Source organism: Mustela nivalis (genome assembly GCF_964662115.1).
Source record: "Mustela nivalis genome assembly, chromosome: 14".
NCBI classification, from domain to species: Eukaryota; Metazoa; Chordata; class Mammalia; order Carnivora; family Mustelidae; genus Mustela; species Mustela nivalis.
In genome coordinates, this window is record NC_139033.1 from 32,649,396 (window position 1) to 32,670,556 (window position 21,161).

General features: G+C 43.8%; 1 protein-coding gene across 1 annotated transcript in view; it reads right to left on the minus strand.

The window, feature by feature from the left end:
• PHLPP1 (PH domain and leucine rich repeat protein phosphatase 1) overlaps window positions 1-21,161 on the minus strand; it is a 205,202-nt gene that overhangs the window by 13,184 nt on the left and 170,857 nt on the right. Inside the window, exons 11-13 of the mRNA XM_082700168.1 lie at window positions 16,106-16,306; window positions 12,970-13,132; window positions 4,109-4,239 (exon numbers count right to left, since the gene is read on the minus strand). Coding sequence (XP_082556294.1) covers window positions 4,109-4,239; window positions 12,970-13,132; window positions 16,106-16,306 — 495 coding nt within the window. The remainder of the gene's footprint in view (window positions 1-4,108; window positions 4,240-12,969; window positions 13,133-16,105; window positions 16,307-21,161) is intronic.

Consider the following 21,161-nt stretch of genomic DNA (forward strand, 5'->3'; position numbering starts at 1 on the left):
CGTCTAAAATACAGCAAGAACTAGCTACTCAAAGTGAAAACAAAGAGGCATGAAAATTAGTTTTTATCAGCATCCTAGGGTGGTGATTTGAGACCTTGACACATCACACGTGGATGGCTACTGCCTCCTGGGAAGGAAGAGGCTGGCTCTCACCCTTGGTGTAGAAAACACGACATTGGGTGTATTCTTAAAGCATGAACACCCAGATTTGCAAAGTACGAAACCCGAGCCACAATAATACTGTATTTGAATGATTTGAGGAAACGCCGCAACATGCATCCTCAAATCCAATTTCTGCCTGTAATCTCCCCTTCCGGTATTTCACAAATACTGAGGCGCTTCTGATTCCTTGCTCACTTGCAGCCGTTCGTGCTAAGACGAATATAAAATTATGAAATAAAGGGTATTTCAATAAATCACACACTAACTCTGTGAATGTAACTGGGAGACAAGTCATGTTGCCTTGGGGTCACGCGCCACAACTGGACGGAAGACAAAAACTCGAGAAGTCTTATTAAAAACCACCCTACTAGGAGGGATTCTGTGCCCCCAGACAGGAAGTCCTACAGCTGTGAAACAGTTTTTTTTTTTAAAGGCTGGCTACCACACGGTGAGATAAATCCTACTTACTTATAAACTGCCACTAGTTTTTCCCCCCTGTTACATACAATCTCTTAACACAAACACTTTTGTCATGACCCCAAGAATTTAACTCCAAAATACAACAAACACTGAATATCCTTCAACTCTAGCAAGTAAATCGATATCTAACTGCGTTCATGCTGATTCTAGAAATAGCTGGTAGCAATTTCTTTGAAATTTAAAAATATTTCGCGAAAGAAAAGTTTCTACTCTCAATTACCAGCAGACATTCATTCTTCCCTTTATCCTGCACTGGAAAGACGCCAACAGAAAATCCTGAAGTAAAACGAATACCTTATTTTATAGCAGAGCTATATATCCTCTTTTCAAAGTTTTCAATCCTAACAATAAAAGAGGGCATTTGAAAAGACAGGCTGGCATGAGCTGCTGTTCCTATGGCCGGGCACTAGATCTCACCCATGCAGAACAGTAAGCGAGTGAGATGCTTTCTTAAGGCCTACCCAAGGTTCTCATCACATCTGCGCTACCTTTTGGAATTCCAGAGAAAAAATGGAGGGCTCATTTCTAAAGATATTTATACTTTTTATAGAACTCAGAACCGTCAAAGAAATAATTCCATTTCCTAGCCTGAAATTAAAGAAAAAATAATCCTTAAACGCCCCCGCCAGTCCCTTCTGGTGAAGCGGGTGTTTCGCCCTCTCTGCCGAGCTGAACAGAGCGCGGCTGTGCACAGGGGTCAGACATGAGCTGAACATGGACTCTTGCATGTCTTTAAGTAAGTCCAGGAGAACACGGGCGCTGGAGCTCGGTCACACAGAAGAGCCACCACATGAACTCACCGTGGCTGGTGCCCAGTAACCAGGCCAAGCCTCCAGGAGCACAAGAAATACATTAGACATGGAAGCTCTCCCACTTTATGAGAAAGCCGCAGCCTTCTTGCTGTCAAACAGAAGGCAACATGTTTACATAAAAGTGTTACAATTTCATTGTTACCTTTTTAAAATCTGAGAACCCATGTGTTTCTTTGTAGCAGCTCAGGCCAGTCCGGCATCATGTTCACCACAGAGACTTTAACAAATAGATTTTTCGTACACTTGTGTAATAGTGGGGTAATTCTTTTTTCTAATTTTCTTTGTTCTAATTAAGATTCTCGCTCCTTCTGCCCCTCCCCCTCCGTGCTCTTGGACATACTCTCACTCAGAGGAAGTAATGGTGGAGGGGGCTCCGCAGAAAGCCAGGTGACATCCCGAGGATTTCCCCACGGCATTTTACGTTCACCCTAAAGATAATTCGATAGCGCGTCATGACTACCTCTGGGCCTAAACTGAGCACATTTCTGGTTATTTTTTAGAAATAATAGAAACAGAAATAGAAAACCTTGGTCTAAGTATGTGAATATTTTAAAAAGCTTGATACAGATTCAATATATTTTAAGAAAAGTTATGTCCATTTACAGTACTCCAGGGGTACCAATTTGAGGGAGGAAAATGTTATTTAAATATTTAATATTTCCTTGATATACTAAGGCTGAACATCATGTTTTCATGTACCTATCTATACTTCTTTTGTGAAATGTTAATGGTCTTTGCTTGTGTGCTGAGTACTTATAAGAATATTTTCTGTCGAGAACATTAATACTTTTATTTTTTCCTCTTTTTGGGCCAGTGTTTCTTCTTACTTTGTCAATTGCCTTTTAGAGTTACCCTTGATTTCTTCTGGAAAGAAGTTTCAAACTTTTCTGTATAAAACATATTTTTAAATATTTATGACAGAAATATCACACCGATCTTTATATATTGATTTCTCCTCTTGGGAGCCCTGCCTCCCACCTACCCCCCCCAACCCCGCCCATATTTTCTGGCCTAAAAAGTCATATATTCATAGGATTTCTTCTTATTCTAGAAATTATTTCATTTTATAGAGTTAACTCTTTAATTTAGCTGGAGTTTATTTGGGTGTGTAATACAAATTCAGCTTTCTCCTCCAAATAGCTATATCCATTAACTAATTTTGATATAATTATTTTTAACACAAAATTTCATCTATTTATAAAAATATTCAAAAGTTACCTGTATAAAGATGAAATATATATTGATAATCCATGCACTTTAGTTCTGAGAAGCCCCTTGGCAAGTAAGTAGGCTGTCCTCCTCATCATGTAGATGAGAAAACTAAGGTCTGTACAGACTCAAAGATTTGGGCCAAGGCTTCACATACTGATAAATGGTGGAGAGTGCCTAGGTCCCCTGCAGCTTCCCTACGACACTCTACTTAAGCTCCGTTCTTCAATTATATATTGAAAAAATTAAGTACCTAAAACCAACAGGAACTAATGAGGCCTATTCTATCTAGAAATCACCTTGAGTGATGTTCAAATTTTGGCTTGCACTAAAAGCCTAGGATAATATTAATAGACCATTAATGCTACTCGCTTTTAAAATTCTACTCTTCCTCAGTTTTTTTCTGAGATAATGGTATATGACTTTCAACAGCAGACAGTATAACAGGGTTTAAGCATAAACGGCAAACATAATGACTACTGTGTATCAATGTCCAAGACTTAAGACCGGCTGCAAAAAAACAGTAAGAATTCCGAAAAGTGTAAAGGAGGTAATGAAGACCATCCATAATCCTATGATCCAGAGAATAACACTATTGTAACACTTTGTTTTCTGTCTTTGCAGGCATTTTCCAGGTGTACACAAGCACACACACCCAATGCGCACATATTTTGCAAAAAAGTGGGAACATACCATACAACCTCCTTGTAAACATTCTTCTCATTTAACATCATCTGCAGAGATCTTTAGAGTTAGTAATGTAACTCTACATCATTGCTTTCAATGGCTACATAGTATTCAGTTGTGAAGCATAATTCAAATTCTCTTGACTTTTAGAGTTCTGTGATAAAAAAAATTTTTAAATACATCTTTTCTAATGAAGTTTCCTTTAATGTTTTACACAGTGAACTTGTAAGTCTCCATTGACATCAAGAATGAGACTGTATCAAAGAAATTCTTTCCCCAAGCAAGAAGATAACTTAGCAGGCTCTAACTACCCTACACTGCCACTTTTGCTTAAATAATCTGGATTTTAGTTGCACACTGTGCATTTTCCCCACATCTCGCATCTCCTTCCAAATCATTTCACAACCTCTGCATTAAGCGTCACACCGTGTTACCAGTAACTGCGAGGTAAATTTAGGTCTCGGCTAGTCATCGCGCCCCCTCTCCTTGCATCCCCTTCTCCCTGTGTTCACTACTCTTGTTCTCTTTTTGTCTGGATACTTCCTGGGAACGTTCTGACAGGACACTTGAGTTTCCAAGTAATCGAAGTTTTGGCCTTGCACGGTGGTAAACTACGGACTCACAAATCCCCTCGCGCGTGTGCAGGTACAGCTACTGAGTCAACAGGTCCCTCATATTCTGTTCAGCGTTTTCTCTACGTTGTAAATCCCGCCATCCGTGAACACAGACGGGGCCGCCGCACGCCCCAGAGCACTTACTTCAGCAGTTCCAAGGTCTTGTGATCGAGGGCAAGTCGGGGGTTTCCCGTCAGGTCTAGTTCTTGCAGTTTTGGAGGCAGGTTTTCTGGTAAAGTGACTTCGCTCAGCTCATTACAGCTCAGGTCCACGCACTGAAGGACGAGGGGAACAGGAAGTGAGGGCCTGGAGGGGGGTCGGGGGCTCTGTGCTCCCGCCCGCTGCCCTGAGAAGCGTCGGACCAGTCACCGCCACGATGCTGGCCAAGTGCAGAAAATCAAGGTTGTCTGCCGCCCTCCCGTAAACACCCGAAACAGATTTTGCTAAATGCAGTTAAAATGTTTACTGTCTTTGACTAACGCAGAAAATTTGTGTTTGTTATTCTCCCCATCTTGATCCGTTTAAGCTTATCTCTATATTAAAAAAATAAGCATTAACTGAAAATCCTAAGCCCGGTTTTTCTCCTTGCTCACAAAATCTCTGCACCTGTTATGGCCACGGGGGTTACAGTTATCACATCAAAATGGAACAGTGAAGGGCTTTCTTAAGCCAAAACACTCGTAAAATGAGGAAAAGCAGGGAAACATCCAAAATGAGAAGATAATTCAAAAGAAGCTAAATAAATTGGTAAAAGACGAGCTGGTGGACATGCCTACTATACGCCAAGGGAAACAGGCGTGAGTCCGACACGAAGCCCGCCCTCCAGGCATCCACGACCTGAACTCTCCCACAGCTCCTGACTCATCTCATTTGGAAAACAGCCACAAAAAGGGTCAGCGTATTGATTAGAATAAAAATTAGGTGCTACCTGTGAATGGGGAAAATACGTCCTTTCTCACAAAACCTTGTAAGGCTTAAATGAGGGAAGCCCTAAACTGAGGGGCTGTGTTTGTGTGGCGGGAGCAGGGAACCAGGGTAGAAGGCAGCTCACCGGGTTCAAGACAGAACAAGAGTAATTGGCAATTTTTCTGGATAAACGAACATGTAACTCACAATTCAGCAGAATGGGCAGGAAGCGTTTGACGATCTGGCTTGGGACAGTGGCTTATTAGAATTTAAGAAAATGCCTCTAGAGCCTCTTCAAGATTTTAAGATGGTTTGAAGGGCAAACTGTATCCAAGAATTTTAGAATTTTAAAAGTGGACAAACTCATTTTTATTTGGAAAAATTCTCGTCTATTATGGGTTGGGGAGGGAAAGAGACTGAATAAAGTGAAAACCTGCATTTTTTGGAGAAACAGATTCTCAACCGACTCCAAATGATGCAGTGTTTCCAAACTGCTTTATACCCTGTTCCCAAATGGAAGCAACGGTATAAAATTATATTGAAATTTAAAATAGTTACTCTTTATTATGGGAGCATTATAACCACGGTACAAAAAGTTGGACCAGCAGAAAACCTTAGAAAAACCTTAGAAAATCTGCCTGAAATGCAGCACCCTAACACAACCAGTGTTCCTATTACTGGATTATTCATATAAATCCAAACTTAAAAAACGTAATGGTAGGCACGATTTCATCACATTTCACTTGTTCCATATCTGCACTCCCAACACCTTTGAGACCCTTAATACTCTAAGTACATAAATTCACTTAACCTAAACACCAGGGAAACTCTCCTCTGCTTTTTGTTCTCCTTTTCCACTCATAAATAATGGTTGCATTAACAGTCACCTGGACTTCAGTGAAAAGCTGGGAATACTTATTACTGATGGGCCATTCGCCCAGGACATCCATCAGCACAGAGAAGACAAATGGTACCGACCCGATGTGCGGCGCAGTGATGAGACCCGAGCTTACGGGCTGCCCTGCGTGACTTAGAGCAAGTGATCGGCAGAAACAAATTCAGGTCAGAGCATGCACTCCAGGGAAAGACTAGAGACCTTTCCGAACATGACTGAATTTTGTGAAACTGATAAGCAACATTTTACTAATGGTTTAAGCTTCCACAGTTGTGCAGTTCTAACTGCTCATCGTTAAATTACGAAATTATAAAATGAGTTCAGTAGGGTACTTATTTCTAAAGACAGTGCAGGCGAAATAAATAATCCTCTCAGGGGTGCTTATCAGCATGACGACCCCCGCACCCCCCGCCTGGACCCTTCACGCACTGCAGCCAGCTCCTGTGTCCGGTCCCATCGCACGGTGCTCCCGGGAGCCCTGGGACCGCATCCCGCCTCTGCTCCCCTCTGGCTTTCCTCTGAGCCGCCCCCCACGGTGCTGTCAGGTGACTCTGATGGGCTGTGTCCCATCTGATCGCACTCCGTCTTGTCTCTCAGCTGCCCCCTACTGCCTTCCAATCTGCCACCAGACTCCTTGGTCAGACAAGGCCCTTCCTCGGCACCTTTTGCCACCAGCTTCCTCGCGCTCTGTGCTCGGCTGCCGCGGGTAATCCCAGCTCTCGTTCTCACTTGTGCCTCTGCACAAACTACGCTCTGGGGCTGGGATGCGTCGAGCTTCCCTTGCCTCCCACCTGGTAAAAATCTGCCTTGTTCTTTTAAGTCTCAACTCAGTGCCACTTCCACTAGGACCTGTTTCAACCGATGCCCCTTATTTCGTCTTTCCATTAGACGACGGTCCTGGGAACCGGCCCGGCGGCTTCTCCCGCGTGCTGAGTGCTGGGCGGCGCGGAAGAGCCGATGCCCAGCGAACGGTCGCCTTCCAGCGCGGAGCCGGCACACAGCCCGCTGCCCGGGGACGGGCGGGGAGTTCTCTGTTGAACCGAATACCTGAAGGAACCTTCTGAGAAGGTCCTCAGTAATTCGGCCAGGATGGGAACTGAGATGCACGTGCTTAGGTTAAATTCGGTCTGGAGGAAGTGCAGACGGTTGTGCACGTCGAAGATTTGCTCATAAAAATTACAGGACGCTGGTACCCGGCGCTGACCTATTGGCATTCACATAAGTAGTAAATGCTCTACTTACAAGGACTATTTCCTATTTTTCTAACAGTTCTCAACAAACTCTTGTTGGCTGAGTGAGTCTAATGGCTACCGCTGGGAAAACAGAAAACTGGGGGGTGAAACTGGAGAAAAACACAGTATTTGCATAGCCTATGTTATTTAATGTTTGTTTCTATATTGTTTAATGCACTAAAACTTTCTTGAAAATACGTTGTTAAGTAGAATGTTAAATCTGCCTACCACATGACTAACAAAGTTACCTTTCCCTCTCTCAGGCCTATTCTCGGACATAGCTTACAGAAATTACTTGGCTATCACACAAAATTCTGGAAAGAATACTCAAAACAGAATCATCCAATCCTCGGAAAAAGTGAGATAAGTCATAGTTGGAGGAACTCATGACTTAGAGGAAAATTACTGCGAATACACGTTTCGCTAAGAGCACAGGGGAATAACCAGTGCATCTTAAAGAGAACAGATTTATCATTTAAGTATAATTATCACCAAAGTTCCAATATCTTTATTATGTTTTCCTCACAAAGCATTACTAAAGACATAGGCATGTCTTTTTTTAAGAAGATTTTATTTATTTATTTGGCAGAGACAGAGCACAAGTGAGCACAAGCAGGGGGAACAGCGGAGGCAGACGCTGAGCAGCGAGCCTGATGCGGGGCTCGATCCCAGGCCATGGGATCGTGCCCTGAGGTGAAGGCAGCCACTCAGCCAAATGAGGCACGCAGGCAGCGGCATATCAATTTTTAAAGATGACTATATATTGTAGAGCACGAGTGGGAGGGGCAGAGGGACAGAGAATCACAAGAGGACTGCACACTGAGCACGGACCCCGACTTGGGACTCGATCCTGGGACCCAGAGATCCTGACCTGAGCTGAAACCAAGGGTCGGATGCTTAACGGACTGAGCACCCAGGTGCCCCCTGTGTATCTGTTTTCACAGCAGTGTGGGCTGGAGGACCTGCCGGGTCACTGCCTGTGCTGCCCACACGCAGCCGTTTCATCTCCCAGCTCCGAGCGACCACAGCCGCTTGCTCCACGCTCTGGGGCACAGCCAGCCCCCCACCCGCCACCCTGGCCACGCTGCCCCACAGCTCTGACAGGTGCGGTGGCGGGGGGGGGTGCGGCTCCCAATCACCTCTGCACTCCCTTGCCCTCACAGGGTGAAAGCTGCTCATGTAATTATTCCTGTCCTTATTCAGACATGTATATTGTTTAAACTACCCCACCTTTCATCAGGGAGTTGCAAAAGACCTTTAATCTTACATAAAGCCTCCTTCTCTATTACAAATACTGTGATTTTTCTCTGAACAGTTTCACTGATTTTCATTATGAATTCATTAAGCAAATAAATGCAAGAAGTCACCCAAAGGAACATTGATTTGGCGCCTACGAAGCGGCAGAGGATAAGCCAGACATCAGGGATCCACAGAGATGACAGCCCCGCCCCCGCCCCCCGCCCCCGGGAACTCACAGGCCAGAGAGAATAAACATCCTACTCCAGCAGCGGATCAACACAGGCACAAGTGTGCACCGTTGCAACAGCAAAGGGGTCACTACTGACACCTCTGAGAGGGCTTTCCAGGATGGGACTTTGGTGAGGCATCAAAGTTAAAGGTAATGTTAGGAGATCTCCTAAATAATTATTACTGACCCAAATTCTAGGACCATAAGGTTTCTGGCTTTCAGATATGCCAGGTAAATGCCTGGAGGACCTTTCAGGTCTGTGAGGTCAGCTACTCTACCTCGTAGAGGCCCCTATCTGTCTTCATTTGCATTAACCTGCTTTGGAAAGAATTAATCCCTTTTCTTTCATCCTTTGACCCAGCCATTTCCCCGGTTTCTTTGCGTCTTTATCACGAAGCGGGATCTCGCTGTCTCATCTCACCTTGAAACAAGAGGGAACAGTTTGACTCCAAGGGATAGTCAACTTCTGCAACCTTTGTTCTCCAGAGTGTGGCATATTAAACATACCTCATGCTTCACGTCCCGGTGAAAATAACACAGATCCTAGAGATGAGTTCACTCACCTTATCTAAGTTGTTCTTTACTGCCTAGTACAACATGAAAATAATCTTCTGAAGAATAAAACATTTAAAGATCATCCAGTATTGGATCTTGATCATCCAGTAATTAAAATCAAGATGCCACAGGAACATGCTACATTTAAAACAGAAGTTGCTGATATGGTGTCAAAACTACAAATTTCACTCACCATATGTGTCACTGATTCATCTACTTAAACCACACTTCAAAAGAGGTTAGAGTAAGTCCCTAATTGGAAGTTACCCAACTAGTATCTTAGGAAACCAAGTGGCATATTCATGGTCACCTTTGCTATCTAGATTCATTATGAGTCGCCAAAATGTGGACTTCAGCTCAGGACCAGCCAAGCCAAGTCTGAGTTATATGGTGACTCCAGGATCATGTCGTCTTCTCTAGCTCACTGAGAGCTGATCTATGTCCAGAGGGAAGCCTGTATTTTAGAACCAGGAGAGAATATAACCTGCTCTGGGAATTCCGGACTGGAGGTAGAGAAGGTTCATCTGAAAATGCTAAACAAAGGTGAGGACAGTAAAACCAAGGAACAGAAGTACTCTGACTTTGGGTCCACTTGGGCTCACCGGAAAATTCTGAAAATACACGTTTTCCTACTAATAATGTATATGACCTTCCTGCCCAAGTACAGAAATCGATCCCTGAGGATGAGCAGATCTCACTGGAAGTACCACAGTGAGAAAAGGCCAGACCTAAATTTTATCCGAGATTAGAAGGTACATATGGTTTCTGTTTTAGGGGTATATGAATAATGGCTTAATTTTTCAAGTTAAATAAATATATTTTAGTGCTAAAATATATTTTAGTAGGGGAACTTGTTTACCCTTTCAAGTAATAATTGGCTTTGAAGCTTTGGTAACAAAGCTATGAATAAGCACTTTCCTTTAAAGTTTTAAAAGATGAGGCCACCCGGACAGGACAAGCTAGTTAAACATACTAGGGCCTCTCCCTCTTTAAATCATGTTCCCTGCTCAGCTTTTATAATTGCAATGATCGTCATACGTTTTATGAACTACTTCATGATTACTTCATTTTCAACCAGCAGTAGGAATATCACCTAGGCTTATCAACTCAATAATAAAGTTTTAGTCCAGGCTCAGTAGGTCAACTTAGGACATTAAAAACACGCTCATTTAGAGCTCGGTTCGCAGTGAGGATGCTCATGGGTATTTTATCACTTGAGATACAGCACGTCTTTTTACCAAGGATTTTCTTTTGGGTGGTTTGAATGTATGTAAATACTTACACTGCAATTTAAAATACTGCCATACGTCAGAACACTGACATACTCGTTCAGTTCTAAAACAACAGAGCTACTACTTTATAAACGCTCTCTGCCCAGGGCTGCAGAATGTATGCTTCTGTATGTCCCGGATCCTTGATACAGCTCATCCCCACTCCCACCCCAAAGGAAACCCCCAACAACAAGACCTCTCTCTACTGGGAATGGAAGAGCTGGATCAGGAAGACGGGACATGGGGCACCAGGGAGGCTCGGTGGGTTAAGCATCTGCCTTGTCATGATCCCCGGGTCCTGGGATCGAGCCCCACATCGGGCTCTCTGCTCAGGGGGGAGCCTGCTTCTCCCTCTGCCTGCCCCTCTCCCCACTTGTGCATGCTCTCTGACACATACATGAATAAAATTACAAAAAAAAAAAAAAAAAAAGACAGGATATTACTAACACACAGAAACTGCTAAGATATAATATGTGGGACAACATGAAAAATCAAAGACCAAAAGAAAGAAAACCATTAAAAAAGCAGTACCAGGGGCTCCTGGGTGGCTCAGTGGGTTAAGCCTGTGCCTTTGGCTCAGGTCATGATCTCAGGGCCCTGGGATCCAGCCCCGAATTGGGCTCTCTGCTCAGCAGGGAGTCTGCTTCCCTCTCTCTGCCTACTTGTGATTTCTCTCAAATAAATAAATAAAATCTTAAAAAAAAAAAGTAGTACCCGAAGTAAAACTTTTAAAGGAGCTGTAGTCAGGTGCGGACAGAAGTCAACAGGGGAGACGTTCAACAGAAATAGAAGGCACCAACTTTAGAATCCAGGAAGCCAAGAAGAGTCTAGGAGAGAATTCATTTTCACAGAGCAAGAGTCAGATTTTGCACACTCTAGTCAAAACCTGAAAAGTTTAAATGTCTACATGTATCTGTATTTTTTTTTTTGTATCTGTACTTTTAAACTAGATACTTTAAAAAAAAAGAAAAGAAAAGAAGAGAAAAAAAGAGCCTAACCCACAATTTAGAGTTACAGAACATCAAAAGCTAGGAGCAGAAAGGACGACCAGCCAACGGGAGGTTCGTGGGAGACTCTTCCCTTCTTGCCCTGGGTCCCACCGGCCACCGCGCACGGAGGTCCCTGTGACAGGCCCGCGCAGGAGAGAGCACAGAGCGGCCCCAGGGGCCCAGCACAGGGCAGCACAGGAGCCCCAGGGAGCTTAGCTACTAGGCTGGTGCTGCAGGCGATGACATGATTGTTTCACCAACAGACTCCCGCGTTTTGCTGCCCCGCAGCCGGAACCGATGCTCTGTATAATCAGCACTGCAGCTGGACCACATCCCGGGCCGCAGGAATCACAGCGAAACTTTCCAGAGTTCTCGCTCCGGCCACTGCGAACGTGCACACGCACTCCTCCCTGTCATCCTCCCAGCTGGGCCGTGAGGAAGGCCCGCGCTTGCCCTCTCGCAGCAGCTCAGGAAGCCGCTGCTGGGGTCCAGCTCTGGGTCCTTCTCCCTTCGGAGCCCCGCCTCTTCGCCAGCGTGGAAGGCACAATGTGGGCAGTAAAAGTTGACCCTGGCTGCTGGCTTGTCGCCCAAGTTCTGCACTGCCCGCGATGTAGCACACGACAGCACGCTCACGGCAAACACACCGCAGGCTGCAGCACACACATGCACACACTGAGGAAATGGCACGTGCACACCTCGGCCACGCAAAGGTACAAAAGCGGCTACGATGAAAGATTACGGGGGCTCAAGTGTCCTCCAATGTCTGCACCTTGCTTCAGTCTGAGACACAAAGCCCCCATCGGAAAGTCCCTGAAACACGAAGAGTGGCCAAGTAGGATGCCTTCTGCTCCCTTTCAGATTACAATGTGCTCCAGGCCTAGAACCGCTAGAGTTCTAGAACCCTAGAGTTAAGTTTCATTAAGCACAAAACCAATGATCAAAAATACTAAGATGCAAATGAAAAAAATCCATGCTATGTAAAGAACTTCTTACTTTTGTGCCAAAAAAACACGCATAAGAAGTTGTCAGACGGCTTTCATTCTGGTGCCCTGGTTTCACCCTATGATTTACCCCAAGTCAGGAGTCAGGAATTGCACACTGCCTCTGCCCCCAATTTGCTGTCTTCGGGTACACAAATCCCTTCATTATTCAGCACCCCGATATCAAACGGGAATAGCATCTGTTCTGCTAATCTCACTAACCTGAAATGAGTGTTTGGCGGCAGTACTGATGCCGTATCTGTGTGGGGACTTACTACAGACCGGGTGCCGTGGTGTTGGGTGCTACTTAATTGGAGGGAGTCTGGGCCCACGTGTGCATGTGCTACTGTTAACGTTTTCAAACTGCGGTCAGAGTTTGAGTGATATACTCTTCGAGCCTCTGAACCAGCCTGGAAAGGAGGAGGACAGCATTGTTAGACAGATGGGACAGAGTTAGGGGACTCTATGGTTAGCCTTAATTCACACAGCAAGTATGGACAGAGCCCAAAATAGAATCTTCCCAATTCCTAATCATTTTTTTTCTTCCTCTCCCTTGTTGACTTGACAGGGAAGCCCAGGAGTTAGGAGGATGGAGGATGGAGGACTGAGCCTTCAATCTAACAAAGGTGCAAACATTCCGGACCGATGAACTGGAGGAAACAGCTCTTTCCTGACCCGCAGCTGGGAGTTATGGGATCAGCCCACATACCTTGATTTCCGGGAGCTGCATCACCTCAGGAAAGACTTCGATGCAGTTCGAATGAGCAATCACGGTGTGCAGGCGCCGGCAATTCATGATGGTCGTCGGGATCGCTTTCAGCTTATTCCCACTGAGGTCGATTTCTTCAAGCTCCTCCAGTTTCGCCATTTTACTAAAAAAGAGAAAATCCAAGAGGGAGGGGTCAAAAAAGAATCATAAGGCAATTTAAGAAAAAAAAAATATATATATATATATATAAAGGGAATTTACTATGAGTCCAAAGATTCTTTAAAGGATGATGTGTATAATATACAGTGTTAACTATAACAGAATTACAAAAAAGAGATTCCCTTGTAATAGCCATGTTAACAAACAGGACCATTTTTCAGTAGTTTCTGAGTGTTGAAGTACTTTAATACCTCCTTTTGTACTACAGAACAGAAACTACTAACTTCATCTCTTCAAATGAAACCAAAACAGGAAAATGGTGTCCCTTTCCTTTAAAACTATGTGTGTGAATTAAGGTATCCCAGCAATAATCACTATGCTATGTAGCTTAGTCCAAACACCAATAAAAATCCTACTCAGGTGGGTCAAAAGCCAGTGTAAGTGCTTTAAAAGAACTCAGTCTGAGGATTTCTTTGTATTGCACTGAGAACTCCAGGGGGTGTAGAGGAGAATGGGGCTCTAGATCACATGAAGGTGTGCTTTCTTCTAAAACCCTACTCCCCAGATTCCTCCGACATCATTCTTGATGGTAGCATGGTGGGGAATATCATCTGGATCCTTTCTTGACCTTCTGGTGGTGCCCAAGTTCAAGCCACTCCCTAAAGAAATTTTTCCCATCTCTCATTAAACATCTACAAAAGCAGACTCTCTCTAACCTCACTTTAATAACATGCCCTAATGTATCAAACACTTTTAAGAATGTCTTTTGTCGTTCAAACTTAATCTAATAGTGATCATCATCATAATAATAATTATAGTAACTGAATGAAGAAAATTTCAGTTAGGGTTTCTCGCCCTTTCTGTAAATCTGGAGGAAATAACCTTCTACCCCTGCAATCCTGTAACAGCATCTACCACCCCTCGGACTCTTTCTATCACTGGTGGTGCTGGATCTTAAAATCCATAGGATTCCCAGTGAGTGTAACTTAGACTTATAACCTGAATCATTTAGTTTACAACTGTCGATACCTTCTCTGTTCATTACGGCTGCAAGTGTCCTAATAAACCTTTAAATAAGTGAGCAAGAAATCTTTTTATTACTTTTCTTCCTGTCATCTCTCAAATATAAAGGCTATCTTATGTGCTTATCTTGATAACAAATATATGCTGGAGATACAGTAAGAACTAAGTTTTTATCTGACGACATCAGGTCCTTGGATATCCAAGCAGCTGACACAGCATCGGGTGTGCTATGGACACTGCACACGTGGACACGGATGGAATCCAGCTCCCACTGCCTGAATCTGGGAGACTATTACTTTTTGGAAAGGAATATGGAGAAGTCAATGAGTAATGGGGCATGAAAATGACTGAAAGTATAGAAATCAGGCCCAAGAGAGAAAAAGTTAAAGAAGTTTCCATCCGTCAACACATAGAGAAGGCGCTCACAGGGCCAGACCACTGGAGCGTGTTCTTAGCTCGGCAGCTATCTGCACACTGCCGACCCTAGGGCAGCCCTCACTGGATATATGGGCCTGATGGGGACCAATCACAGCTCTGACTCTTAAGGAACTCGGGGTCCTCAGGGGAGTTCCTGAGCCACATCACAATCCCCAGGGAGACCAAAATTACAGCAGAATGGATTTTTATGAGGTGCATAAAAAAATTCTCTGTATTTAGGCTGATTCTAACTGGCATGGGTCACGGCATCAAAATTTGAGTTGATGATCATTTCCCCTGCAGGGCTTGTCCACCATCTCAAATAGAACCATGAGTCCTTTTGGAGATATAATTGTTATGTGATGACCATGTTTTCCTTCAAAAATATCATCTCCTCGGGGCGCCTGGGTGGTTCAGTGGTTAAGCATCTGCCTTCGGCTCAGGTCATGATCTCAGGGTCCTGGGATCAAGCCCTACATTGGGTTTTCTGCTGGGCAGGGAGCCTGCTTCCCCTCTCTCTCTGCCTGCCTCTCTGCCTACTTGTGATCCCTCTGTCAAATAAATAAATAAAATCTTCAAAAAAAAAATCATCTCTGCATTCCAGAGTAAAATACTATGTACACAGTAAAAGTACATAGAAGTAAAGTACACAGAAGAAAAAAGGTTTAATCATTAACATCAAATGAGAGGAAAAAGTAAAGAAATAAAGATATACGACAACAACAACAAAAAAACAGAGCAGTACTGGAAGTCAATGCATATTTGCAATGCAGAGTAAGGTTTCAATAGATTCGTAGCCTTGATGGCAGTGAAAGGAAGCTGTGCCAATGCTTCGCTCTGTCCCAGGCACTGTAGTTAGCAGCAGAACACCAGAGAGGTTAGTGTTTGCTTCTTTCATGTGTGGGTGTGTGTCCCGAGTCCTGACTTGTTTGACGGACAAATGCCAATGACACGGAAAGCGGAGTAAGTCCTTCTAGGGTCAGTGTGGGGATTTAGTCAAAGTTAGACGCAACGCTGCTGCTCCCCCAAATTAGAAGTTCACATTACAACAGAATTAAAATTGGAATATTCCGAGAGCCATAAATTATTTATAATGCTACAGGGTGTCTGTGGTTGCACAGACCACCGCTGCTTTTTACACCACAGCACAAATATACAAGCCAGGAGCTGATTAAGAACCGTCAGGCATCCTGCTTTATGTTCTAATTCCCAAACACCATATTAGGGTAATTTTAAAAAATCAATTGGTTAAAAAGAGCCAGCAGGAAAAAACACGCCCATGAAGCGACATGCCTTATTTCGAAATCACAAGTGACATCGTAGGGACTGGGGCTCTGGGCGCATTCAGATTAGGAAAACGACCACGTCCCTCTTTAGGGAAACGTTACTCGTGGCTTGGATGAAAGACAGCTGTGAACAGGGTGCGGAGGAACGAGCCTCACACGATGTGGGAAACCAACATTTGATCTTTTGCCTTTCCATCTCTGAGTCCGTTTTCAGACACGCAATGGCGAACGTCGCTCAGGGATCTTCTTACCTTGCTGGGAAACTCTGAAGCCGGTTGTAGGCCATGTGAAGGATCTTTAGATGGGGGTGTCCTGTCAGCAAGGGCACGCACTTGTCCGTGAGGCTGTTATTGGTCAGATAGAGCTCCTGCAAGATGCTGTTCGTCTCTTCAGAAAGAGTGGCTGGAGGAAGCGTTTCCAGTTTGTTTGCAGATGCGTTCAGGAACCTCAGGCTGCGATGACAAAATGCAACAAAATCCTGCTGATAAGCCAGAGGCCTAGCCCAGAAGCCTCCACAAATCTAGATGTTTTCTGACTGATAGCGGGCATCCTGGAAACTGGGTTTAGAAACATGAACTTAAAAGTAGGCCTTGCCTTTACCAACAGGCACACGAATACATAACTTCACTATCGCCGATGAACCCGGTAACTAGATGTGTTAAAAAGATAAAAATCAATTTTTATGGAAGCACAAAGGGGAGAGGAAGTCGTTAATTTTAGAGCTGGGAGGGAGTTGGAGGGAAAAGATAAGGTGAAGTTACTCTTCTGCCTTAAGGAAGAGAAAACAATCGCCTATTTTTAAATAAAAGAGGCCTTAGAGTAATAAAACAATTAGGCAGGAGGGCCACAATAAACAAAATCACACAGTGACTGCGTCCTTTTCAGTCTGGTGTCCCACCACAGGGGTGGACCCGCATTCACAACCACAGGCCACACTCTCTGCTCCGTACTGAAACGACGGGCTACTACCCGGCAGCAAGAAGCCGCACGGCGACCGCTCCCGTGAACAGAGCGATGGTGCCGGAGAGAAGAGTGTGAAGCGGCCGTTCCAGAGGATTCACTGTACGAGTCCATGATCATCAAATTCAAACTCGGGCAAAACTACAGTAGGGAGCGTCTGGGCGGCTCAGTCTGTTCAGAGCCTGACTCTTGACTTTGGCTCAAGGTCATGATCTCAGGGTCATGGGATAGAGCCCTGATATGGGCTCCACGTTCAGTGGGGAGTCTGCCTGAGTTTCTCCCTCTCTCTCTGCCCCTCCCCTCATACACACATGCACACTCTCGCTCACTAAAATAAATAAATAAATAAATCTTTTAAAAAAGAACTTGAACAATTAATGTATGCTCCTAGAAGTCAGGGAAGGGAAGTAGTATGGAGAAGGCTTCTAATTTTTCCAATACAAGAATGCTTTGGTTCTTGATTTGGGTGCTGGTTACACAGCATGTTCATGTAATTCATCAAGTGCTACACATATGATTTGGCTCCTTTTCTGTATTTATATTATACTTCAATAAGATTTATATTAAAATAAACAAACAAGGTGTCTATGGTACTAGGTGTCCAGATGACAGAGTGAAAAACAGCTAAAACGTGAAGAATGGTTTTAGACCCTCGCTAACTAAATATCACATAGTCCTTCCACAGTTGCTGTGATAAACATAAAATGCAAAGCTGGAGAACGGAAGCAGAGTCCCTGCTGCGATGAGGCTTCATGCCCCTGGGAAGAGAAGGGACAGACAGAAGGCGGCTGTGCATGGCTCCTGAGTCCCACAGGGGACCTTCCAGCCTCGCAACGGATCCGCACCGTGTGGGCTCCGCTGTGAAGCTGCAGCACCCAGAACGTGAGAAGTGGTCTGCCCATCACACTCTGCACTGCGGTTACCGAGGTCAAAGCCACCTTGGATCCCCACCTGGAAAAGCCTGTTAATGAACCACCTTGCTCTGGTTTCACAACCACTTGGGGTTGAAACTTTCAGTGTCCAATTCAGGACTACTTTGCCATATGGTAGGAAAAAGGAACAACGTCTTCCTTAAAAAAAAACTATGGAATACGAGGTACAGTTATTTTTAACCCTGGACAAAAAGAAGGCTTTTTATACGGGAGTCATCACCAGGACTTGCACGCCAAGTTCTCAATCCACCAGTCCTCCCCAATCCTGCAAACCCCCCACACATACTCACACACACACTCCACTTCCACTACTTGTCTCAGGAAAAGCAGCTTCCCCAAAATAGAACATTTTCCATTAAAGAAACACGTATTCCGTTGACATTAAAAAAAAAAAAAAAAAAGGAAGTTAGAAAGGGCTGTACAGACCATAAATAGTCATGGGAAATTATAGTCGTGTGTGCGCCACAGAAGAAAATAAAGGTCATTCATGCAGTTTCTGAAATGGTTTTGAACTAGGAAGGAAACCAATTTCAGCACCGTAGTTCTTCAAAGTATTTTTATGAGTCTGTTTCATTAGGTCCCACTTATATCACCTGACTTAAATACCCTGGTAAGAGTTTCTTCGGTGAAGGGTTAGAACAAATTAAAATGCACTGCCCCGAACATCATGGCTGGGGTTGGCTGGGAAACGATATGACAATCTCATTAAAACTTAATAGTCTAGGCAATATATAGTTCCGGACAGGAGAAGAGAGAATTCATGAATGTTTGCATATTTTCAGGCCAAAAAAGGAGGTAATGTTGTTTTGAAAGGAAAAAAGACTGACCAGTGAATGCTCACCTAGAAAGCTGACAAAGGGACTTTGAAAACCCCTCACGACATCTGAATGAAGGGAAGAAAGTGATTTCCAGAGAGACTCTTCCTCTCATCTTGTTGAAATTTGCTGCACTGAAGGAGCTATATACTCTTTGGTGGGAAATTAAGAGGAGAAAAAAAAAAAAAATCCCACATCTTAACCCTCCAGGAAATGAAACTAAGTTGAAACTACATGGGCTGGTTCCAGAGGATCTGATTTGAACTGAAAGGCCTGACTGAATCATCTTGTTAGTTAACGGTCAGAGAGCAGAAAATTGAGCTAAGAAGTTTTCTGATTATAATGGTTTCAGGAAAATTCAATTCAAAGACCATCTTCTTAAAAATAGAAACACTTGTCCCCCAACCTCACAGTGTTTCAGCAGAAGACAAACTGGACTGGCTTAATGGTCTAGGTGCTGCACTTCCACCAGAAGGAGCAACTACTTTAATTTTCCAAAATTTCTCCAGTTCACTTAACAGTTTAACTCAAGAACAGGATATATAACCCTGCTCCCTGCTTTCAAAACCTCCAAAAAATACCTAAAGCACTGAGTTTGGTCTCAACTCAAGATGATGTGATAACCTCCTTGAGCCACTGCCTTCTAGATTTTTGTGATAACAGCTTAACAGATAAAAGACCGGTTCCCGTGCCAAGAAATGTTTCATCCATATAATCCTCTTCACTAGGCAACCCTCCTCTGCTAAATCGAAAAAGCAGTACCATATGACTGCTTTCTACTCATCTGTAAGGTGCTCTGTGGAGACCATGGCTCTTCCCTATGGTCTGTTTCATTCACTTCTCCCGTCATCACATGCTCCTCTTATTTCACCAAAGACAGAAATGCAAGCCGAGAAAAGTCAACTTCCTTGGCAATGATTAAATTGTAATTAATGACTGAGCCCGAAATAAAACCCAGACCTCATTAATCTTAAGAGTCTATGAGTCCCTAACACATCTCTCCAAAATTCAAATGTTAAAAAACAGTAATATTAAAATATTTTCCTGAGGACAATCTCATAGGCCCTTCTCTCAGAAATGCTGGAGGTCAAGCAGGGCACCTGCTGGGTGGTGTGGGGACCACATGTGCATAGGACTTTAAAATCCATTCTTAAGAAAACTTAGTACTCAAAAACTTTTCATAGCAGAAAGTACAAAACTTGCAGAGAAAAAACTCATGTACAGCTCCTGCCCTAGAGCATTTGGAAAATTGCCCACAACAGCAGGGAGACAAATCCACTTCCTGCTTCTTGAGCAACTGCTCTGTTCTTCCTTGGCACATTCTGTCCATCTGCTCTGGCTCATCTAGGTTTTTTTGTTTTGTTTTGTTTTTATTTGTTTGCTTTTTAGTAATTTCCACCACACTCTTCAATTTTACAGCCGAATTCTGTCACTGAAACAAAGCACAGGATTTGGTATCAAAACAGATTTACCTATTTGTAGGTATACCAGGCATTCTGCATTTTAAAAAATAATTATTTATTTTAGAGAGAGAGAAAGAAAGTGCGTGAGCAAGCGGAGGGAGGGGCAGAGGGAGAGGAAGAGAGAAGCTCCAGCAGACTCTGGGCTGAGTGTAGCCCGACACAGGCTCCATCTCACAACCCTGAGGTCATGACCTGAGCCAAAACCAAGAGTCGGATGCTCAACGGACTGGGCCACCTAGGCGCCCGGCATTCTGCCTTTTACTAATTTTTCTAGCGATCAGTACTGGGACTTGTATCCTATTAAAAATGCAAAAGGTTAAGATACCAAGCCCAGCAAAACTCTTCTACTTTGAGACCAAGCCTTGATTTCTGGCTTCCAATGTTCCAGAACTGTGAAACACTCTCAATTCCTTATCATCTGTCTGTACAGAACACACTTTAAACAATTTCATCTGTCTTCACAAGGCTGACAGTTCTTAAGGGAAGTGCTTTCAAGCGTTTGATGGTAACCAAGAGTACAAACTACACTGTACATGACCACCCAGTCCAAATGCAACATATACATGCATAAGTAAAAGTTTCACGGAAGCACTGGGTGGCTCAGTTGGTTAGGCGTCCGATTCTTGATTTTGGCTAAGGTCATGAACTCAGAGTCGTGGGACGGAGCCCTGCATTGGGCTCTGCACTCAGCCCGGAGTCTGCTTGTCCCTCTCCCTCTCTTCCTCTCCTCACCCCCTGGCTTGCTCTCTATCTCTTAAATAAATAAATAAATAAACAAATAAATAAATAGAATCTTGGGTTGCCTGGGTGGCGTAGTTGGTTAAACACATGACTCTTGGTTTCGGCTCTGGTCATGATCTCAGGGTCGTGAGATTGAGCTCCATGTTGGACTCTGCTCTCAACCCAGTCTGCTTGAGATTTTCTCTCTCTCTCTGCCACTTCTGCTTTTGCTCTCTCTCTGAAATAAATAAAATCTTTTTTAAAAAGTAAAAAAAAAGTTTCACAATCACGACTTAACCTAACTCTAACAATATTTTCTAACCTACTGAATTTTTTCAAGTGCTGGTAGAAACCCACTAAATTAATGTTATACCCCACTAATCAATTTGAAAAAAGAGCCACAATTATTAATTGCCT